This window comes from Elephantulus edwardii, unplaced genomic scaffold, assembly GCF_000299155.1.
Source record: "Elephantulus edwardii isolate Elephantulus edwardi_28Jun2011 unplaced genomic scaffold, EleEdw1.0 scaffold00241, whole genome shotgun sequence".
In the NCBI taxonomy this organism is placed as follows: Eukaryota; Metazoa; Chordata; class Mammalia; order Macroscelidea; family Macroscelididae; genus Elephantulus; species Elephantulus edwardii.
This window is the reverse complement of record NW_006399991.1, coordinates 2,680,513-2,705,472: the sequence shown is the minus strand read 5'-3', so window position 1 is coordinate 2,705,472 and position 24,960 is coordinate 2,680,513. Positions and strand designations below refer to the sequence as shown.

The window sequence follows — 24,960 nt, the reverse complement described above, 5'->3', positions numbered from 1 at the left end:
CACCAGCTGCTCCACAGGAGAAAAATGGGAAGACTCTTCCTGTGCAATTAAACTGCTTCTGAAAACCCACTGTAGGGTCAACCATTAGTTGGTTCTGACTCAAATGGTACACAATACCAACCACCAACTTTTGCGGTCTGAAATTGATCACATGCAGCCAAGGTGCTTTAATAATAATTGATGACTGACATGCAAAATCTTTAAACAAAGGGAGAGGCCTGGTATTTGGAAAACATGACCTTGATGACAGAAATGGGGCAGATTGAATAATAGATTTTGTACAAGGAACAATTTATTCATTGCAAATCCCTTTTTAAAAACATAAACATTGTCTATACAGATGGCTCTCATCTTAAGAACTACATAGGAATCAGGTTGACTTCTTCTGTGGAAAGAATTGATGAGAATCTCAATAGCAGCAGTCAAAACAAGACCAGGGTCTGACTGTGAAATAGACCATCAGTTACTCATGTGTAAGCTCAAAATATGACCTTCAGTCTGTCCTATCTGAATTTATAAAACTGTCTCAATAATAGATTTGTTGCATTTAACACTGATGACTGAAGCAAGACCGTTGAAATGTGGGATGACATCAAGAATATCATCCACGAAGAAAGAAAAAAGGTCATTACAAAGGCAGGGGAGAAAAAAAAGATATTAAAAAGATATTCTGGAAATTGCAGTAAATTTGCAGAGGCCAAAGCAAAAGGGAAAACATTCTGAAGTAAAAAAAAAAAAAAAAGGAATTCAAAGCCAGCTTGAGAAGATACTGCATGATATTATAATGGAATATACATCTTGAATTGCAATACTCAAGGATTCTTTGGGCAAAATCTTGAATGATACATGAAGCACCATAAGAAGATAGAAAGAATACGCAATCATTGTGCCAAAAACAATTGATTAGACACTGAACAATTTTAGAAAGTATCATATCAGGAACCAGATTATGAAGGAAGAATTTCCACTAAAGTCATTGGCAAAAAAGGCTCCAGGGATTGATGGAATACCAATTAACGTGTTCAGCAAACGTGTAGCCCTGGACATGGCTCACTAACCTAAGAAATTTGGAAGACTACATGACTGGAATGAATTTTTTCTTGTTCCTATTCCAAAAAAGGTGATCTAACAGAATGTGGAAATAACTGAATAATATAATTAATGTCTCAATTCTTTGTGAAGACAGTTCAAAAAATCCAATGTATACAACAGGGAACTTCCAGACATTTTAAGTGGGTTCAGAAGAGCTTGGGAACTAGGTGTGATTGCTGATTTCAGATGGATCTTGATTGAAAGAGAATTCCAGAAAGATGTTTGTTTGTTTTCTTAATTATACAAAGGACTGCGTAGATCATAACTACACTGAGAAGAATAGGAATCCTGAAACACCTGCTTGTGCTCATGTGGAACTTATGTATAGATAAAGAAGCAATTTTCTGAACAAAACAAGGGAAATACTACATGGTTTAAAATCAGGAAGGATGTGCCTCAGGTGTTGTATCCTTTCTTCGGACCTATCCAATCTCTGCTGAGCAGACAACTCGAGAAACTGAACTAGAAAAAGAATATGAAATCAGGATTGGTGGAAGATTCATCAATAACCAGTAGGTAACTCAACCTCATAGAAATTGAAGAAGTCTTGAAGCACTTGCTACAGAAGATCAAAGATTAAAGCCTTCAATATGGATTACATCTCAACATCAAGAAAACAAAAATCCTCACCACTGGGACAATAGGCAACATCACTAAAGAATGAAGTTGTCATACTGATTTGTTTTACTTGAAGACACAACCCCATGGTAACAGAAATCAAGAAATTTAAAAATGTAAAGTGTTGCATTGGGACAATATGCTATTAAGGACCTCTCCAAAGTGCTAAAGAATGATGATGCTAATTTAAAGAGTAAGGTGTGCCAGATGTAAGTCATGATCTTTTCTATCAGTCTGAAAATTGAGCCATGAATAAGGATCACAGAAGAATCTTTGAATTAAGATGTTGGAGAAGAATACTGAATATCCCATGAACTGTCCAAAGAACAAACAAACTTTTCTCGGAAGAAGTGCAAACCAAAGTGCTCCATAGAGGTAAGGATAGTGAAACTTTGTTTCATCCAGTTTGAGCTTGTTGTCAGGAGAGACCTTTACTTGGAAAAAGACATCATATTGGAGAAGGGAGAAGATGAGATGAAGAGAAGACCCTCAACAGATGGATTCACACAGTGATTGTAACAGTGTGTTTGGACATGTTGGAGCTGGTGAGGAGGGTACAGGTTAGGATAACATTCCGATCCGTGTTCATAGGGCTGTTGTGAGTCATAGTTGACCCAATGACACTTAACAGGAAGAACAAACTTGTTTATATATGCACTGTACACGTTTCATTCATTATTTTTGACTTCATATAACAAATCTTGGTATATATTTTTTTTCTTCTCTGTTCTTACCTAAATGGTAGAATTTCTCCCCGAATCTTTTTTACGGAGAAAAAAGTGACCAGGCATTGGTTTTCCCTCTTTCTTTTTTAAAATAGCTAGTTTTAGTGTTTATTATTTTATTTAGTTAAATTGCTTAACTGTTTTAAATTGTAAAATCTGTGCAAGTCAGAATTTATATAAGGTATCAACCTCTCAAAAGAAATACACATTTTTGCCACTAATTGTAGAAAAATGTATATGATTCTGCTCTGCCAAAGCTGGAAGACTTGAGCACCTTGAAAACACAAAGCATTCCTGTCCAGTCCTAGCACTTAGCAGTTTCATTGCAGTTGATAGTTACAGCAGCTTTGTTCATTAAGATAAACTTGACACAAATCTGGAGCTTGAATTGTTTTAAGTAACTTGATTTTGTCCTATGTAATTTCTAATTTCTTACGATTAAGTAGTTGAATTTTCTTATAATTATGACCTTTCAAGGAGGGATTGTTGAAAAAGTTTCCACTCTTTTTATTTTTCTTAGGACTGGGAATATTTACTGAATTCAGACTACCATCTTAATGTTGAGTCTCATCTTCTGACTAGATCTTTATGTTTGAGTTCTTTGGAAATTTCACAGACAAAAGATGAGGAATTTTCACAGAACCTAAGTCTGGATTCTTCTACACTTCTCTTCACACATATCCCTGCAATTTTTTTTGTTCTTCATCTTGTCTATGAAGAACTTAAGCTGAATACTCTGATGGGAGAAGGAATTCGTTCACTTGTTGACCTTCTTATTCAGCTGGCAAGGTAAATATTATTTGTAAGATTTAAAACCACCTCGGTAGCCTTCAGTAAGTTGATATTATGTAGGGAGCTCTGGTGGCCTAGTGGTAAGAATCTACACGGAAATCCCAAAGGCATGCAGTTCAATTCTGCCAGCTGCTCCTCAAGAGGAGGTTAGGCAGTCTTCTCCCAGGTGATTACTGCCTCTGATAATCTACGGGAGGATCAGCTATGGGTTCCATCTCGATGGTACACAAGAGTATCTTTAGAAATAAATTTCTGAAATCTACCTTATGAAAACAGCATTTTCTTTAAACTCGGGAATTATTTATTACTGCCTCTGAAAACCTGCTGGAGGGTGAGCTATGGGTTGGTTCCAACTTGATGGTACACAACAGAGCAGAGTAACTTTAGAAATAAATTTCTGAAATCTACCTTCTTATAAAAATAGCATTTTCTTTAAAGTATGGGATTGTTTATTACTGCCTCTGAAAACCCAGTGGAGGATCAGCTGTGGGTTAATTCTGACTTGATGGTACACAACAACAGAATAAGTTTAGAAATAAATTTCTGAAATCTACCTTCTTATAAAAACAGCATTTTCTTTAAACTGTGGAATTGTTTAAAGATAATTAGTTAAGGAAGATCCTTGTGGACCATGGTTGAATTTTTGTCTTTGAACTACGATGAATCAGTCACAAAAGTGCATTAAGTAAGGCTATGTTCTCTTATTTTCATTTTGTTGAGATGCAGTGGTGGAAGTTCTAAAATAGCATCTTCTGTTTTGTAATAATATCTTCGCCTCATACTTTACAGTTAATACAATCTTAGCTTACATATAAATTGTCAAAGAGGTATTGTGATCCTTATAACAATCGGGAGCTTGCCCAACTTCATTCCTAGGTGAGTCAGTGAGAGGACAACAGCAGCAGAGAACATCAGTGTTGATTGTTATGGGGCCTTTTTTCTTTGTTTCAATGTTGTAATAATATTTGGTGTTTCCTATCTTTCTGACACTCGGAATGGATCCACAGTTACACTGCTCTACTAATATGTTCTATGAGTCATTTTAGTACCTTTGTAGTGTTGAATTTCTTGTGATACAGAATTCTAAGGGTCACATCTAGATGCTGTTTGAAACTTTGGGAATAAAGAAAGTTGAATTTGAATTGAAAGTTAAACATCTACTAAAGGTGACAGCACATATTCTGACTTAAGTGATCTTCCCTGAGAAATTGAAGGCTTTTTTCCGAGCTTTTTGTTGTTTAAATTTTGGTCAGGTTTTTTGTTTGTTTTTTAATTTTATTATTTTGTGTGTGTGTACCGTCAAATCAGATTGCCCCTCCTTCTCCAGCAGAGAATCTAGTGGATTCACACCACGTACCTCTGGGAAGTTTTGGTCAGTTTTATGGCAGATTATCATAAAATCCTTTGTACATAATTTTCAACCCCTAATTATGGCTCTCTATAATAAATTACATTTACATGATGTTTACCTTTTATCAGGTGGGTTGTTTTCACATTTATTATTTAAAAGCTTCAGAGTGAGTTAATGGAAGTTGCTCCACTTCCTCCACTACATCGCCCATCTCTGTGTGGTTGAGATGACATTCTGAATATGACACAGTAAGTGACAATGGAGGAACAAGACCCCAGGGTTTTGCTTTAATGTCACCACCACAGAATTAGGTTGCATCTATCATATTGGGTACTTTGAAGTCCAGAAATAGATAAAAACTGTAAATTTGGTTAATTTCTTTCTCATGAGTAGATTTTTCAAATTAAAGTTGGATGACTTGAAACTATGAGGAATGAGATAATGATATGACACCATCTTCCTTGTTAATTCTTTTCTATATGTGCTTATTGTTTTAGGGATTTAAAATTGGGGCCTTATGTGGATCATTACTTTAGAGACTTCCCAACCCTTGTCAGAACCAGTGTTCAGGTGTGCGCAGTGGTACAAGGTAAGCATCTGTGCCATTACAGATTTTCTCAGGAGGGGAATGGTACTTGCTTATACCTTTCCCAATTACTATTTCTTACTATTTCCTCTATGCCAGGATAATGGTTTTTGTCCACCAGGCATATTTTTATTTCTACTGCTTGAACTCTAACTTAGTAAGCTAGTCTCTTTAGTGTATAGAGAGAGTTTAATCTATCACTCTGATCTTCAGTGAGATAGATTGACATGGTGATTATAACAGTAGTACTTGTAGTAACTGAACTTAGAATGAGGGCAGCGTGGAGATGGCCAAGTCTGACCTCTGCTACCTCCACAAGGGAGATCTATACCCATCAACAGCATCCACAGCACAAAACATGGGATATGTCTTCCCATGCTCCAGTAACCATTTACTGGACCTAAAATTCACTGCAGTAAGCACACAGCTTCACAGAACCATACTCATGGTTGTGGGATTTATTATTAAGTTAACAAGCTGTAATTCAGGCTAATAGCAAAAATACAGAGAGTTTCTTCAGTACAGAGAGTTTCTCAGTTAACAGGAAATACAATCCCTTAGTACAAGGAACTTCTCAGTTAACAGCAGATATAATCACTCAGTTTAGAGAGCTTCTCAATTAATACCGAATATAATCCCTTGGTCCAAAAACCTTCTGTGTTAATAGGAAATATAATTCTTCAGTACAGAGAACTTCTCTCTCCTTTTTTATCTTTTTTTAATTGTGATTTTGATTAAAGTTTACAGAAAAGTTGGATTTTCATTCACTCATTGTTGCATATTTTCTTCTTTATCCCTCCAATTTTTTTAAATTTCATTGTTGCATGATTTGCTCCATGCCACCTTAGACCACTTTGCTAGGCACCTCTTATTGTGGACTGCTGTCATGCAAATAATCATATATTCCTTTTAAACAGTCCTTTTCTTCATCTGTTCCAATGCAGTGTTCATTATTTATCCCTATAGTTTTCCCCAACCCCCGTGTCAGTCCTGTTTTATAACAGTGGCATTATGCAGTATTTGTCCATTTGTGACTGAGATATTTCACTCAGCCTATTGTCCTCCAGGGTCACCCATGTTGTATATGAGTTCCTCATTTTTCGTGCTGCATAGTATTCTATTGTGTGAATATATCATAGTTTTTCTATCCATTTATTTGTTGATGGGCATTTGGGTTGCTTCCATCTTCTTGCTATTGTGAATAATGCATTAATAAACATAGTGTACGTATATCAGTTTGGGTGTCAGCGCTGTTTTCTTTAGGGTATATTTCTAGTAGTAACACCACCTTTCAAAGGTATCAGTTGCTCTGTTGTCCTTATCCACTGGCCAACTTTCAAATGTGTAGGAAACAGTTTATAATAATATAGCTTGTAACAGGCACACCTTAGTCTTTAACTTGACATCTTTGCTCTTTGGCACCCTAGATGAGTTCTTGACTACAGATTTTCCTAATGCTGTCTTTTGAATCCTTGGCTGCTCTTACCATGGGTGTTGATTATAGATATAAGTAAAACTAAATAATTGACATCTTCAGTCATTTCTCTATCATGATCATCTCTATTGGTCCAGTATGAGAATTCTTTTCCATGTGTCTGTGCCCTGATGAATGTTGTTGTTGTTCTTATGTGCTGTCATGTAGACCATGACTTTTAGTGACCCTATGAACAGTATCCCTAAAACTGCCTTATGCTGAACCAGTCTCACTTATCTCTGACACACTTGCTCCCATTGTCATAGTCCCTGTGTCAAGTCATCTCATCCAGGTCACCTGTGCAGACCCTCAATCCTTGTAAGCATGATGTACTTCTCCAAGGATTGGTCCGTCCTGCAAACATGCCCAAAGAATGTGAGACAGAGCTTCAAAGTCCTTGCCTCCAAGGAACAATCTGGTTTCACCCTCTATCGGACAGACTTGTTTATTCTGCTGGCAGTTCATGGATGTTCAATTCTCCTCTCTGGCACCAGAATTCAAAGACATCCATTCTTTTTTTCTGTCATCCTTAGTTATTCTCCAGCTCTCAAATGCAAAACAAGCAGTTGAGAAGATCATGGCCTGAATCAGGCATACCTTAGTCTCTAGACCAACAGTGTTTTTCTTGACCATTCTGGAGAGGTCCCTGACAGCAGATTTTCCTAAAGCAACTCACCTTTTGATCTCCTGACTGTTGGTGCCAATACTGTTGATTGTGGATACAAGTTAGATGAAATTGTTAACAACCTCAATCTTTTCTCCATCCATCATGATGCTGCCGATTGACTGACCCAGTGGTGAGAATCTTTTGTCTTCTTGATGTTGAGATGCAATCAATCCATTTTTAAGACTGCAGTTCTTTATCTTCTGCAGCAAGTGCTTCAAGTCTTCCTTTCTTTCAGTAAACAAGGTTGTGTCATCTACATAATGTAGGTTGTTTATAAGTCTTCCTCCAATACTAATACCACGTTCTTCATCTTAAAGCTTCCAGTTCTGCATATAGATTGAAAAGATAAGGGGAAAGGATCAACCCTTCACATATTCCTTTCTTGATTTTGAACCATGCAGTATTTCCTTGCTCTGTTCATACTTGCTGTGTTCATGTTTCACATGAGCACAATGGGATTCTCATTCTTCTCAACGTTTGCCAGAGTTTGTTATGATCCACACAGTCAGATGCCTTTGCATAGTCAATAAAAAAATAAGTAATCATCCTTCTGGTACTCTCTGCTTTCAGCCAAGATGCATCTGATATTGATGGTGATATGCCTAGTGCCATGGCCTTTTTCTAAATTGAGCTTGTATTTCTCTGTTAACATTCTGTTCTAGTCAATTTTGGATAATCTTCAGCAGAATTTTGCTTGCATGTGATACTGTTTGATAATTTCACACTCTGTTCGATCACCTTTTATGGGGTTAGGAGTAAATATGTTTCACTTCCAGTCAGTTGGCCAGGTAGCTGTCTTTTAGATTACTTGATGCAACCTGGTGAGCATATCCAGCGCTACATCTTTTTGTTGAAGAACTTCTTAATTAATAGCAAATGCAATCCCTGAATTCTGAGAGCTTCTCAATAGCAAATGTAATGTTTCAGTCCAAAGAACTTCTCAGTTAGCAGCAAATACAATCCCTCAATTTGGAGAGCTTTTCCGTTAACAGCAAATATAATCCCTTAGGCCAGACAGCTTCTCTGTTACAGCAGGATAGAATCCTTGGTGAAGGAATCTGGTTATAAAGAATGCATGATGCACTCTCTGCTTCCTCGTTCCTTGTGGTGAGGCCCCCATTTTCTACCACTAGATCTATTTAATTTAATGGAGAGACTAGCCAGTCCCCTTGTGGATAGAGCAAGACACATTTGCATGAGGAAGAAATGGCTCACACAGCTATTGATGTTGTAAGTAGGCTAGGCATTTTCAGGGCAAGACGAGTTGAGGCAGCTGGATCACATTACATATAATGGTCTAGGGAAGCCAGATTTTTGGCAGCAGAACCAGTACTCTTCAGTAACCCTATGTTTAAGTGTGTCAGTGATTGTGAGGATGGTACAGACAGGGCACCATTTAGATCTGTTGTTCATAGGGTCACTGTGATTCATAGCTGGCTCAACAGCAGATAACAACAGCAACACAGATTTTGGACATAAAAAAACTAAATGAAAACTTTCAGAGCTATTCAAGTAACAGTCACTGTTTATGATGTACCACTGAGTCAGAACTGACTCAGCTCACCTTAGAGTTTGTTTTCAGAGGCTATAGGACGAGTGGGCGGCTGAGGAGAGCAAGAGGTGACGGCTTCAGTGGGAAGATGCTTCTCTTTGGCGTAAATTGCAATCTATTAGGGATCGTTTCTCAGAGTCAAGTTAGAAGTTCAAATCAGTGAGGCCGCCATTGCTGCTTTGAACATCCCAGAAGGAAGGGGAGAATGGATTTGTCAGGAGTGAAAAAGAAGAGCTTGCTAGGAGTCGAAGAGAATAATAAAAGGTCCAGCACTAGGGCTCCTTCTCCAACCAAGCACAAAGACTTCTCTGACGAGAAGCCCAAGGACGTCTCTAAAGACAAGAGGCCACCAAGGAGTCTGGTGAGAAGGACCGTGGCCAGGATAAGACCCGGAAGAGACGGAGAGCGTCCAGTGGCAGCAGCAGCACCAGGTCTCGTTGCAGCTCTAGCTCGGGCTCCACCTCCAGCTCCGGCTCTAGCAGGGGCTCCAGCTCATCCTTAGCATCCAGCCGCTCTGGGAGCTCCAGCAGCTCCTCCGGCTCACCAAGCCTGTCCTGGTGCAGACATGACAACAGGCGATGCTCCTGCTCCAAATCCAAACCACCCAAAAGAGATGAAAAGGAATGGAAGGGGCAGCGTCCTTCCCCAAAGCCTACCAAAGTGCATATTGGCAGACTAACCCAGAATGTGACCAGGGATCACACCATGGAGATCTTCTCCACTTATGGGAAGATTAAGATGATTGACATGCCTGTGGAGAGGATGCACCCCACCTGTCTAAAGGCTACGCCTAGGTGGAATTTGAGAATCCGGATGAGGCCGAGAAGGCACTGAAACACATGGATGGGGGACTGATTGATGGCCAGGAGATTGCTGCCACCACTGTGCTGGCACCCTGGCCCAGGCCGCCCCGCCCCCAATGATTCAGCCCACCCAGGAGGATGCTGCCACCTCCCCCCCAATGTGGTGACAGTCACCCTCAAGGATGAGGAGACGGTCTCGCTCTCCTCGATGCAGGTCCCCCGTACGCCGGTGCTCCCGGTCCCCCGGCCGGCCGCCACCACCACCACCGGAGCCACTCCAGCTCCAGCTCCTCCTGATAAAGCTGGGCTGCCTAAGTCCCTCGCCCCCATAAGTTATGTCCCGTCCGAGCATATTCTGTCACTCTTCCAGCCAAAGGAGGAGAGGAAAGCGATTTCCTTGCCCTGGGGCAGGCTTCTTAAATAGCAGGTGAGACTGTTCCTCTGAGCCTGGCTGCAGACGAGGTATCATCACTGGTTTCCAATTCCAGAGTTTGTCCACAGCAGGGCCAATGGTGCTCAGGATTGTTTGTGACCCAACTTGCAGAGCCTTTCCTTCCATAAATAGTCTGGTGACCTGGTTGAGACTCTTCAAGATAGACCATACACATTTGTGTCACCGATTTTGTTGGGCCTGCTCTTGTTTGTGTGTTTGTGTGTCCTCCAGTGACTTGGTCACCACAGTGCAGTGGAACCCTTGCCCCATAAAGGATGTGAGAAGTTACCCTACATGGTTTGGCCCCTGCACTTCTTGTCCTCCTCCTCTCTGAAATCAGTGGAGATGCCAGCTCTGGGACACCTAGGCACCTATCACCGAGGAGGTCTTCAGATCAACCACTCCTCTGCCCTTGTGCAGTCAGAGCTGTAACATTTCTGTTTAGAGTTTTGTAACTTTGTAGTGTTAGGTACTGCTGTGTTTGTACCTTGTTGTGTAGACTAGAAGGATTTTGTTGAATAAAATAGGGTTAGAATGCAAAACACAAACAAAAAACCCACACAAAAACGAAAAAACACATGGACGGAGATTACCTATCTTTTTCCGTGGAGTGGTGAATCCCATTCTAGTGCCATTGGATTGACAGTGCAACTCTTTATTACTAGGCCACAAGAACTCCCTTAGTAATTATTTGTTAGGTGCTGTTGAGTCATGTATGACTCATAGTGATCCTGTGAACAAAAGACTTGAACCCTGCCCTGTCCTGAGCCATCCTTCATCACCGATGACACACTTGTGTTCTTTGCTGTCATAAATGTGTCTGTCTACCTTGTTGGGGGTCTTCCTTTCTTTGTCTCACACTCCAGTTTTCCATGCATAATACCTCGTTCCAAGGAATAGCCTCTCTTAGCAGCTCACTATTGTTATGTGCTGTCAAGTCACTTGTGACTCACTGCGACCCTATGTACAACAGCTCTGAACTCTGCTCTATCTTGAGCCAACCGTATCATCTCAACACACCTACACCCATTACCCCAGTCACTGAGTCAGTCCATCTCATCAAGGGTCTTCCTCTCTTGTGCTGTCCCTCCAGGCTTTCAAGCAAAATGTCCCTTTCCAAGGACTGATCCCTCCTTGCAGCATGCCCAAAGCATGTTAGGTGGAGCTTCAGAATCCTTGATTCCAAGGAGCAGCCTTGTCTCACTCTATCTAGGATGAACTTGTTCCTTCTCTTAGCAGTCCATGGTATATTCAAACTCTTCTCCAGCACCACAGCTCAAAGGCATCAATTCTCCTTCTATCACCCCTAGCCATTGTCCAGTTATCTGACCAGCCTAGTTAAAATATATGATTATTTTATTATAATTAAAAATTCTGTTTCTTAATTGCACTGTCCTGAGTTTAATTGTTCAGTGGAATTACTAATTATCAAATTGGAAGATATCAAGAGAGAACCTTTCTGACAACTGTGTTGTCTGGAAACCTGAGTTAAAATGACTCAGAGGTAGGGCCTACTTGTTACAGTGGAATCCTAGATGTCTCTTTTCCCTCTTTCATCTTTAAGGCTAGGCTAAACAGATTTGGACATGTTTTTTAATGTACATTGGGCCCGACTCTCAATGAGATGGGTTAACATAGTGACAGAGTTTACTTAATTTCTCTCCAGCATAGGAGAAAAGAGTAGTTACTTAAAGTCTACATGAAATAATGTAGCCAGTTATTTATTATGGCATTAAACCTGAAGCATTTTTGAGAAAATGGGAGGGTGGTGTTCTTATTCTGATTGCTTTGTAATGGCAGCAAATAGGCAAACAAATGTATTGTTTGCTTTAGAATAAAATTATGCTTTTTTAATGTTTATAATGTTTTTTAATATTTATAAGCATATCTCTCGTTTTAAAGATCAAACCGGATTAATGCACCAGCCCTCATTTTTCACTTCTGAGCCACCAAGTATTTATGAGTGGGTGAGTTCTTGTCTGAAGGAGGAAGGATCACCACCCTATCCATATCTTCCTGGAGTCTGTGAAAGAAGCAGACTTGTAGTCTTGGTATGTATTAAATAAAGTATTGCTATCTTACTTGTTTTTTTTTAAATTTTGTTTTTAAAAATATATGGTAAAATTAATTTTTCTTTTTATGTATAAAGTTTTATGATTTCAATAAGTTTGTCATATTCTTTACCATAAAATCTTTTTCCTTATTCACTTTTTAATGATAGTAGTTAATATGTACACTTCACCTAATACAGAGCTACTTTTCTCATCATAAAAAATACCAGGTATTTAAAATAACTACTTCATTTAGTTTTTATCCGCTTGTCAGCTCACAGGTATGTTTACAGAAATATTCCAGAAGTATTTTTTTCCCAGCTTGTTGGATTATTTGCAGAATGATTGATAATCTGCCACATTTTTTAAAACAAAGTCATTTTTTATATTTAACTTTTTATTGGATTTTAACTTTGGGGGAAATGTGATGTTTAACTCATAAGAGATTTGTAAAAACTTGTACTATACCTGTGTAGCTTATAGCAACCATTTAATAATTTGTGCCAGTAGAGATGGTACCCTGTGTTGAACTAAGGGGTAAAAGGTAAGTTCCTGACCTGATACATACTGGGAGGTTGTTATCCTCACAAAGAGCCCTGGTAGCACAGTGGTGAGCATTTGGTTGCTCACTGGAACATCGACAGTGTGACCACCCCAGCTGCACTGAAAGGAGGAAGAAGGATTTGATAGTCTGTGTCCATTAACACTGACAGCATGTAAGTCCCTTTGCGGAAGTCCTACTCTGTCCTGTGGCGTTATCATGAGGTGGATTTAGTTTGGCTGCCTTCATACAACTTTATATATGTGTTCTCATTTCATAGAAACCCAGTTTCTCACTGGTCATTCTCTCACTGACTGTCATCAATTCAGTTCATACTCACTATGACCCTCCATCAGGTTTCCAAGGTTTGAAGCAGCAGCAGCAGGAGACTGTTCACCTGTCTCCTGTGGAGCTGCTGGTGAATTCAAACTGCAGGACATGTACAGCCTTGGGATTAGCAGTGCAGCTGATTTACAGCTGGGAGAACTGAGGGAAAGTCCCAAAGTCCCAAATTTGTGTGGTTGTGTTATGTACTAAATCTTTTAAACTCTTTTTAGGATTAATATACCCCCCCCCCACTTTATCTTAGATACATTTTTATTTCCACTATGTTCTTAGGGCTTTAGGATGAAGGCAGAGAGATATGATATATATAAAGATGTTTACGCCCAGTAGTTAGGCCCACCTACTTCCAAAATTTGTCTGAAACAGTTAAAATGCATGTTTAATAATATAAAGGACTTGAAATTACAGTGAAAACCCTATATATGCTATTGTGTAACATTGAGTTAGAAATGACTCAAAGCTGACCCTGCAGTGGGTTTTCAGACGGTAATAATTGTGTTAGTAAGGAGATTGTCCATATTTCTCCCACAGAGCATCTGGAGAATGGTGACTGTATATTTTAAATAACTGTTAATTTTTTTTATGGTTATAAATGAATACAATATTTTTATAAAAAAGTAAAGCTACAAAAAATACCAGTCTAGAGAACGTTATGCTGATTGAAGTAAGTCATTCACAAAAGGACAAATACCATATAAGACCACAGTTATAAAAAAATAAAGAAAAATTTACACACTGAAAAAAATTCAATATATTATAGTTACGGGGTCTAGAAAATAAATTAATAGGCAGTGAACACTTAACTACATTGGGTAAAGAGACATTGCAGAATTATTGGAAAGTTAAGTAGAATTATTCGAAAGTTAAGCCTTGTATGTATTATAATTCATGTTGTGGAACAAAATACGCATGAATTGAAAAAAATGTTTTGTAAACTTCCACTCAAATCACAATTTTAAAATAAAAGAACAAAGAAAAAGTTAAAGAAACAGTAGAAACTAGAACATAATACATTTTGTGAAGAATTTCAGCAAGTGAGAATGGATATGTGATACAACCACTTTGGAAAAATGTCAATCTCTTAAAAATTTAAATTTATCCTGAGACATATAGACGTAAATCTCTACTCAGTCATGAGACTGAGAAATCCCATTTCTAGATATTTATCAAAGATAATTGAAACATATGCTCACACAGATAAACATTGCAAACCACAAATGCTCATTTACTACAAGCATTTGGAACTAGCCCAAATGTCTCTCAGATTATAAATAGCTTTTTTGCCACATTTGTACATTGGAATGTGACTTGACAAAATAAAGGAATGAACTGCTGACACATGGGGAATCTTAAGGGCAGTACATGAAATTGAAAAATTAAGACATAAAGGATTACATATTATATAGGTGCATTTATAAGACATTTTGAATTGGCAGAAGTTTAGGGAAAGAAAAGAGAAAGTTGTGTCTGCCTTTGGGGTGGGGGGGAGGAATTTATTAACAAAGGATCACCAAGAATATTTTGTTGACCATAAGTAGTATTCAATATCATAGAGATCTCTAGTGGCCTAGTGGTATTAAGGTGTGCTACAATCCTAAAGGCACACAGTTCAAATCCACTAGCTGCTCTGAGGGAGAAGGACGGGCAGTCTTCTCAGTGAAATGTACTGCCTCTGAAAATCTGCTGGAGGATCAGTTAGAAAGCAATTCTTTTTTTTTTCTTTTAGTTTTTTTTAAAAAATTTTTTTATTGATTTCAATGAGCATCTACAGAGATTTGGATTTCCATTCATTCATTGTTGCACACTTTCCTCTCTCTTCTCTATCCATTCATTTGTTGATGGGCACTTAGGTTGTTTCCAACTCCTTGCTATTGTGAACAAAGCTGCAGTAAACATGGGTGTGCATATATCTACTTGGATGTCAGTTATGGTCTCTTTAGGGTATATTCTCAGGAGTGGAATTGCTGGGTCAAATGGTATCTCTATTTGCAACTTTTTGAGAAAGGGCCACACTGCTTTCACAATGTTTGCACCATTTTACACTCCCACCAACAGTGAATAAGGGTTCCAGTCTCTCCACAATCTCTCCAGCATTTGTTGCTTGCTGTTCTGTTAAATTTTGCTGTTCTTACTGGGGTGAGATGGTATCTCATAGTTGCTTGTGAATATACCACAGCTTCTCTATCCATTCATTTGTTGATGGGCACTTAGGTTGTTTCCAACTCCTTGCTATTGTGAACAAAGCTGCAGTAAACATGGGTGTGCATATATCTACTTGGATGTCAGTTATGGTCTCTTTAGGGTATATTCCCAGTAGTGGGGTTGCTGGGCCAAATGGTATCTCTGTTTACAACTATTTGAGAAAGTGCCATACCGCCTTCCACAATGTTTGCACCATTTTACACTCCCACCAACAGTGAATAAGGGTTCCAGTCTCTCCACAATCTCTCCAGCATTTGTTGCTTGCTGTTCTGTTAAATTTTGCTAGTCTTACTGGGGTGAGATGATATCTCATAGTTGTTTTGATTTGCATCTCTCTTAGAGGTAGGGATTTTGAACATTTCTTCATGTATTTGTTGGCCATCTGAATGTCTTCTTTGGTAAAGTGTCTATTCATATCCTGTGCCCATTTTTCTATTGGATTATTTGCCTTTATCTTGTTGTGGTGCTCAAGAATTTTATAAATTCTAGATATAAGTCCCTTATCTGACACATCATTACTAAACACTTTTTCCCAGTCTGTGCCTTCCCTTTTTCAGGGGAAGTTTTTGGATGCACTTAGAGATTTGCTTCTTAGAAGGTCCCATTCATCTATTTTATCTTCTCCTGGTTGGTGTTAAATTTTTCAGGATACTTGAAAGACTCTTTATGTTGTGGATTGTTGTTGTTGTTAAGTGCTGTGGAGTCACAGGCGACTCATAGAGACCCTATGAAGGAGAGTCCTTGACGCTTGGGTACCTTTCATCCTCTCTCCAAGTTCATAGGGTTTCAGGAAGCAAACTGTTAATGGAAGTGGATGCCACTCCTCCTTCCACGCTTGTTTAATCCGGGAGCTCCACCCCACTCTCAGTCCGCATTGGGTAGCCAACCTTTAAGGCATTTGACACATCCGTGTCACAGGGTTCAGCCTCACAGCAACCACAAGAGACCACAACTTGTACACCAGGGCTATACGACCTAGAGGAATGTGTGAACAAAAACAATGGAAGACTGGCCAGAGGGCCGCGAACTAAGTGTCACCCACCTTTGTCTTGGTCACATCGTTTCCTCTTCACTGGGCCAGCTGATCTCTCTGTCTCTCTCTCTCTCTCTCTCTCTCTCTCTCTCTCTCGTTCTCTCTCCGGTGATGTTATTGTTGTTAAGTGCCGTTGAGTCGCAGGCGACTCATAACGACCCTATGAAGGAGAGTCCTTGACGCTTGGGTGCCTTTCATCCTCTCTCCAAGTTCATGGGGTTTCCGGAGGCAAGCTATTATGGAAACCTCTGGGTTTGAAGCCGCTTTTGCCTTCCACCCAAGGCCAAACGTGGCTTCCCTGGCTCCTGGAGGCAGAGTCTCCTTTCTCCAGAGACCGCCACAACACAACTCCCCTATACTCAGCACCATGCTCTCTGGCCAAAGAATCACAGCCCCCTGGGTGAAGCGAACCTGGGCAATTATGGCCATCTCCTCCCTCCTCCTCTCCCTTTGGATTTGAAGCCGCTGTTGCCTTCCACCCAAGGCCAAGCGTGGCTTCCCTGGCTCCTGGAGGCAGAGACGCCTTTCTCCAGAGACCACCACATATGTTGTGGATTAGGACTACTAAAGTTCTCAGCTAGGAAGCAGTTTTTACTCGACCCACAACAGCATTCAATATCATTATTGTGGTAGGGGTTACAACATAGAATAGCATTTGTCAAAACTTATAAAGCTTCCCACATAATAGGGGTAAATTTTTCTGTATTTACATTATATCTCAGTGAGCCTGGGTTTAATTATTTAATTGCAAAAATGTTGATTTTTTTCTCTATGCAGAGTATGGCACTCTATGTTCTTGGAGATGAGAACTCTGTTTCTGATGAAGCACCTCAGTATTTATCCAGAATAACTGTAGGTAAGTCAGTGTAATTTAAAGTCTCCCTAGAAAAATTTTTAATAAGTGTTAATGGCAGAGTTGAAATGCAAATCATACTTCTTGTTGTTGTTGTTGTTAGCAGCTTATTTATTTTAATGAAAGTTTACAGAGACTTTGGATTTCCATTCATTCATTGTTGCACACTTTCCTCTCTCCCCACCCCTATCCCCAGTCACTTTTCTCACTGAAAAGTGAAGAAAAAAATACCACACTTAATTCATTGTTATACATTCCCCCCACAACTGCCCTAGTCCACTCCACTATGCAGCTTTCATTCTGGACTCTTGTCATGACAGTAATACCTAATCAGATATTCCTCCTAAACAGTTTTCTACCTCATCTGTTTCAATGCAATATACATTATTTATTCCCTCTTAGTTTCCCCCCAACTCTGATGTCAGTCCCGTTCTACAACAGTGGCACTATGCAGTATTTGTCCTTTTGTGACTGAGATATTTCACTCAGCATAATGTCCTGCCAGGTCACCCATTTTGAATAATATCGCATGAGGGTCTTGTTTTTCAATGCGGTGTAGTATCCCATTGTGTGACTATACCACAGCTTCTCTATCCATATGTTTGTTGGTGGGCACTTAGGCTGTTTCCAACTCTTTGCTTTTGTTAACAAAGTAGCATTAAACATAGGTGTGCATGTATCTGTCTGGGTGGCAGCTATGGTTTCTTTAGGGTAACTCCCAGTAATGGAATTGCTGGGTCAAATGGTGTTTATATTTCCAAATTTTTGGGAGAGCCCTGTTAGGCCTTCCGTAGTGGTTGTATCATTTTACACACCCACCAACAGTGAATAAGATTTCCAGTTTCTCTACAACCTCACCAGCAATTGTTTGCTGCTCTGTTAAATTTTGCTGTTCTTACTGGGGTGAGATGGTATCTCATAGTTGCTTTGATTTACATCCCTCTTAGAGGTAGGGATTGTGAACATTTCTTCACGTATTTGTTGGCCACCTGAATGTCTTCTTTGGTGAAGTATCTGTTCATATCCTGTGCCTATTTTTCAATTGGGTTGTTTATCTTGTGGTGCTTTAGTATATTTTAAATTCTAGATAGAAGTCCTTTATCTGACATGTCATTACCAAAGATTTTTTTCCAATCTGTGTCTTCTCTTTTTACTCTGTTGGAGAAGTTTTTAAGTTTTTAGATGTGCATGGGGATTTGATTCATAGAGTGTCCCATTCATCTCTTTTATCCTCTCCTGGTTGTAGATGAAGACATTATACTTTCTAACTAGCTAGAGTACAGCTTTTAAAACTATCTTTTAGGAGATATTGTCTAATGAATTCTTTTTTTTTTTTTATTATTTGTGTGTGTGTACCACCAAATCAGATCTGACTAGTACAGGAGGAGATTGTCCGTCCTTCTCCAGTAGAGCATCTGGTGGATTCAAACTGTTACCTCTGGGATTATAGTGCAGCTTCTTGACTTTAGGCCACCAGAGCTTGCCTCTAATGAATTCTTATTTCCAAACATTGTGTGTTTATTTCTCATATTTACTGTCAGAATAATATTAATTTCATATTGTTTGTTCTTAGCTTCCCAGAAGTTGCAACCAGAACAAGAGGAGAACAGGTAACATTTATTCAGATTGTATTATTCAGGTTTTATTTTCAAAATATAAGGCAATATTATGTTTTATTGATCTGTTTAATAACTTCACACTTTGTTCTCTTACAGGTTTAATTTCAAGCATTCTGCATCTGTTTCTAGCCTAGCTGAGAAATTAGTAGTCTGGATGACTGATATAGGTAGGAATTGCTTACATTATTTTTTACGCTTCTTTGAAATGAAAGTGCAAAGCCCCCTTTTTTGCCTTGGACTCCCTTCGTCTAAGCTGGGTGTTTCCCCTGTATTCTCGAACTTGCATAAGAACAGAGGGGCTCTGCCTCATACAGTTTCTGTAGGTTTGAGATTACATACAGCTTTTCACATGCTTTCTTTACAGTCTCATGACTTCCATGTACTATTGTCTAGAATCCCAGAGGTGGGTTGGTTTTTTTTAAGCTCTCCATCATTAAGAAAAGTTTATTTGCAATTTAATTATTCTATTTAAGTTTATAATTAGTAGACTGATCTTTTTTTTTTTTTTAGTAGACTGATCTCAGAATAAACTCCAATCACTGTACCTTCAGGATTTTGGAGCAGTCTTTATACTGAGATAACAAAGTTACTATTTCTGTCAAAATCTAAAAGTAATTTTGTAAATGTTTAATAAGAGTATGCTTTTGAAGGTTATCGGCCCAAGACGGAAGGATATATAGGAATATTGAGCTGGGAAGAAGGGAAAGAGAGGAAAAGAGATCTGTTTTCTGTTTTCAATGCCTGTGCTCCTTGCTTGTTATTTTTCTACTCCCCTTTCCCTAACCATTTCTGTGTGTAAACGTAACTCTCTCTTTTGTATATTTGGTTTTAGACAATATTTCTCCTTTTGTAACTGATTTATTTCAGTCAATATAATGTTCTCTGGACTTAATGCTTGTTGTGTAGAGCTTTTAGAATTCTTCAGTGTGGTATAGTGCTCCATTTTATACTGTAACATAGTTAGTCCACTTGTTCAATGATGGATTGTTTCCATTTTTTTGCTAGTATGAATAATTCTGCAGTAAATGCTCCAATAAAAATGGTTTGCATATATCAATTATTAATGGGATAAGTGGAAAGAAGGGCAGTATGAAATAAATGGACAATCAAATTATATTGTAATTAATGTTTGGGAATAGAATATACATGTATGATTGGTTGGGAGATAAAATCTTAACAATCCCAATACACTTTTATAAACTGTCAATCAAATCACAATTTAAAAGAAACAAATTAATAGTTAAAACAAAAGAAAAAGTTAGTGCTCCTAGATTTTAAATAGAGTAAAAATACTAAAGAATTTTTTTCCTTTTTTTCCAGTTAATTTTTATAAACGTTTACAGAGACTTTGGATTTCCATTCATTCATTGTTGCACATTTTCCTCCCTGCCCACCCCTGACCCCAATTCACTTTTCTCTCTGAAAAGTAAAAAAAACAACCCACTTATTTCATTGTTATATAGCCCCCCAAACCCCGCCCTCTGACAACTTCCCCAGTCCACTCACTCCACTTATGCAGCTTGCTTTCTGAACTCTTGTCATAACAATAATATTTAATCAGATATTTCCCCTAAACAGTTCTCTCCCTCATCTGTTTCAATGCAGTAAACATTATTTATTCCCTCTCCGATGTCAGTCCTGTTCTACAACAGTGGCACTATGCAGTATTTGTCCTTTTGTGACTGAGCTATTTTAGTCAGCATAATGTCCTCCAGGGTCACCCATTTTGTATAATATTTCATGAGTTCCTTGCTTTTTTAGTGCAGCATAGTTATTCCACTGTGTGAATATACCAAAGCTTCTCTAGCCATTCGTTTGTTGATGAGCACTTGGGTTGTTTCCAACTCTTTGCTATTGTGAACAAAGCTAAAATAAACATGGGTGTGCATATATCTGCTTGAGTGGCAGTTCTGGTTTCTTTAAGGTATATTGCCAGTAGTCAAATTGCTGGGTCAAATGGTATTTCTATTTCCAACTTTTTGAGAAAGTGCCATACAGCCTTCCACAGTGGTTGTACGATTTTACATTCCCATCAGTAGTGAATAAGGGTCCCAGTTTCTCTACCACCTCACCAGCATTTGTTGTTTGCTGTTCTGTTAAATTTTTCTTTTCTTACTGGGTGAGACGATATCTCACAGTTGTTTTGATTTACATCTCTCTTAGAGGTAGGGATTTTCAACATTTCTTCATGTATTTGTTGGCCATCTGAATGTCTTCTTTGGTGAAGTGTCTCTTCATATCCTGTGCCCATTTTTCAGTTGGGTTGTTTTCCTTTATCTTTTTGTGGTGCTTGAGTGTTTTATAAATTCCTTATCAGACATGTCTTTACCAAATATTTTTTTCCCCGGTCTGTGGCTTCTCTTTTTACCCTGTTGGAGAAGTTTTTGGATGTACATAGCGATTTGATTTTTATAAGGTCCCATTCATCTCTTTTATCCTCTCCTGTGGTAGGTTTTTCAGGATCCTTAGAAGACTGTTCATGTTGTGGATTAGTGCTTCTAGGGTTCTTCCAAGCTTTTCTCTAATGAAGTTTATAGTCCTTGCTTTTGGTCCTAGCTCCTTATTCCTCTTTGAGTTGTTTTTTTGTGTATGGAGTCAGGTGTGAATCTGGCTAGAGTTTTCTACAGATTGTTTTCCAATTTTACCAACACCATTTGTTAAAAAGGCTGTCATTTCCCCACTTAAATGATTTCATCTCCATGTCAAAAATGAGTTGACCATGGGTAGATGGGCTGAATTCCGGGTTTCAGTTCTTTCCCATTGATCTATGTGTCTGTCATTGTACCAGTACCATGCTGTCTTGACCACCATGGCAGTATAGTAGGATTTGAAATCAGGGGATGAGATGCCTCCTACCTTGTTTTCTTTTTAAGGAGTGCTTTACTTATTTGGGACCTCTTTCCATTCCAAACGAAATTGGAGAGTGCTGCTTCCATCTCATTGAAAAATAAGAATTTTTTAAAAAAATAAGGAAATAAAAATTAAACATTATTCATAAAAATATGATAAAAATCCAAAGAAATAATATAGAATAGGATGTTAGTACTTTATAAGAATTCCATAAAATCTTATTTAAAGAATATTCTAAATGACTGTTCTTTACAATTTAAGTTTTATTGTCCATTTCAAAATTACGCTTGCAATGTATATAGGATTCTTATGTTGAAAAGTACTGGTTGAGCTTTGTCTATTTTTATGGTCTTAATAGTTAATAAAAGCAATCTGGAGGAAATACTTATCCTCAATAATTAATCAACTTTGTGTATTAATAGATAATATAGAATAATTGAAAATTTGGGAAAAATAAATTTCAGTTAGGATTAAAAATACTTCAAATATGAAATATGATGTACTTATAAAAGGATGTATGAAATTTATATATTTAGCTTAGAGAATGATAATGAAATGAGCCCTCATCTACTGGTCACATATCTGTCAAAGCAGAATATTACTTATTTAGTAGAAGGCCCCTGTGTGTCTGCTCCCAGGGGCATCCCCTTCCCATACATTTTACTGCTTCAGGTAACCACTATTTGGCCTCAATTTTTTATAACTTTTCTATATTGTTTGTTGTTAGGTGCTGTCAAGTAAAGCACAAGTCATAGCAACCCTATGAATAATAGATCTGAATCGTGTTCTGTCCTGTACCATTCTCACACTTCCTGACACACAGGAGCCCATTTCAAGCAGTCACCTTGTTAGTTCACCCTATCCAGCATCATGTCTCTCTCTAAGGAATAGCTCCTCCTAGCAACATGCCCAAAGTTTGTGAAGCAAAGCCTCTTCATTACCTCTAACGAGTGCTCTGACCTTACCATCTCCAAGACATACCTGTATGTTCTCTTGGCCGTCCATGAAATGTTCAGTGCTCTTCTCCAGCACCACAACTTAAAGACATCAATTCTTTGTCTGTCATCCTTATTCACTGTGTAGCTCTCGGATGCATAGCCAGTAATCAGAAAGACCATGGCCTGAATCAGACGCCCCTTAGTCCTCAAACTGACATCACTACTCAATAATTCAGAGAAATCCCTAAGTGCAGATTTTCTGAGTGCAGTAAGTCTCGTTATTTCCTGACTGCTCGTACCAATGGTGTTAATTGTGGATTCAAGCAAGATGAAGCTGTTCACAGTTTCAGTCTTCTCCCCATCCATCATGACACTGCCTGTTGGTCCAGTGGAAGAATCTTTGTTTTCTTGATGTTGAGACGCTTCTGCCACAAGTGCTTCAGGGCCTCCTCACTTTCAGCAAGCAAGGTTGTGTCATCTTCATAGTGCAGGTTATTGATGAGTCTCCCTCCAATCCTGATGCCACACTCCTCTTAATAGAGTCCAGTTTCTCAGATAATTTGCTCATCATATAGATTGAACAGGTATGTAGAGAGAATACATTCCTTACACACATCCTTCCCAATTCCAAACCATGCAGTGCTCCCCTGTTCCATTTACACAACAGCCTCCTGATCCTCTGGGATTCCCATTCTTCTCAGTGTCAGCCACAACTTGTCATTATCCATACAGTCAAATGCCTTTGCATAGTCAATAAAGCACATGTAGACATTGCTTCTGGTATTCCTTACTTTCAACCAAGCTCCATCTGACATCAGCATTCATACCCCTGGTGCCACAGCCTCTTCTAAATCTCTCTTGAACTTCTGGCAGTTCCTTATCTGTTTAGTGTTCCAGCCAATACAAGGCTTTTGAAAACCCTATGAACACTAAACATATAGTAGTGCAGTGGTAGAGTCCAGATTGGAAGTCACTTGAAATGAGGAAAATCAATAAAAAACATCACTTTATAATTGGAACATGGAATGACAAACATCATTTAACAAGTGGAACATGGAATGTATGTAGCTTGAATGTTGGGAAACTGGGTATTGTTAAAAATGAAATGGAATGCATGAATATAGACATAGTAGGCCTGATGAACTAGCCTTGGCCACTTTGAATCAGATAATCCTGTGGTATACTATGCAAGGAATGAAAAACAGGAAAAATGGTATTGCATTCACAGTCAACAAGTCAATTTCAAGTTCTATCATGAAATGTTTTGAGTGTTAGGATAATTTCCACACGCATACCAAGAAGACCCATTAACGTGACAATTATTCAAATATGTGCTCCTACATCTAGAGCTAAAGAGGAAGAAACTGAGAATTTTTACCAAATGTTGCAGTTTGAAATAGTTTGAAATTGGCTGAACATGAATCAGGATGTGTTGATGATAATTGGTGACTGGAATGCAAAAGTAGGAAATAGTCAAGTTTCCAGCAGTAGTTGGAAAATACGGGCTGGGCAATATAAGTAAATCTGGAAATAGAATGATTGAGTTTTGTATTTACAGTGATTTATTCATTGCAAATACTTTTTCTAAAAGATGTAAATGACAAATTTACACATGGATTTTACCTTATGGGCAGCATAGGAATCAGATTGACTACATTTGTGGAAGAAATCCTTGGAAAAACTCAGTATCATCAGTCAAAACTTGGCCAGGAGCAGACTGTGGGTCATATCTATATTGTTTAGTGTTATATATAGTTCTTTGTAAGTCTTTATATATTTAATTTTTTTTTTTATTATATTTATGTGTACCGTCAAATCAGATCTGACTGGTACAAGAGGAGATTGCCCCCTCCTTTTCCAGCAGAGCATCTGGTGGATTTGAACTGCGTACCTCTGGGATTGCAGTGCAGCGTCTTGCCACTAGGCCACCAGAGCTCCCCCGTGTTTTACTTTCTTTACTCAACATTATTTTTTTTTAAATTTCCATGATGATTTATATATATATTGGTCATTCGTTTCGTTTTCATGGTTATCTTAACACTCCATTGTTTAAGTATATATCTCTCTATATATATTTACCCACACCCCCCCACTCCCACCCACAGTTTACTTACTGCTTCTATTGCTGATAGACAGTTGTGTGTGTGTGTGTGTGTGTGTACACTATTGAATCGGATCCAACTGGCACAGGAAGAGATTGCCCCTCCTTCTCCACCTGAGTATCTGGTAGATACAAATAGTGTGCTTTGGTGATGGTAGCTCAGCTTTTTGCCACTAGGCCACCAGAGCTTCTTAGTATTAGAGAGTTTTGCCACAGTGAAACCATGTTGCTAATGCAGAAGATTATCCGGGAGGCGGGGCTCTATGAGGAGAAATGTGGGGTCAAGATTGGTGGACGATTTATCAACAATCTGCGTTATGCGGATGACACAACC

General features: G+C 38.6%; 1 protein-coding gene and 1 pseudogene across 1 annotated transcript in view; both read left to right on the top strand.

Moving 5' to 3' along the window:
* The window catches only part of ANAPC1 (anaphase promoting complex subunit 1), a 199,411-nt gene that overhangs the window by 75,209 nt on the left and 99,242 nt on the right, over positions 1-24,960 (top strand). Inside the window, exons 18-23 of the mRNA XM_006898935.1 lie at positions 2,956-3,224; positions 5,076-5,167; positions 11,996-12,144; positions 17,043-17,121; positions 18,692-18,728; positions 18,834-18,904. Coding sequence (XP_006898997.1) covers positions 2,956-3,224; positions 5,076-5,167; positions 11,996-12,144; positions 17,043-17,121; positions 18,692-18,728; positions 18,834-18,904 — 697 coding nt within the window. The remainder of the gene's footprint in view (positions 1-2,955; positions 3,225-5,075; positions 5,168-11,995; positions 12,145-17,042; positions 17,122-18,691; positions 18,729-18,833; positions 18,905-24,960) is intronic.
* On the top strand, positions 9,063-9,957 carry LOC102870499 (annotated as a pseudogene).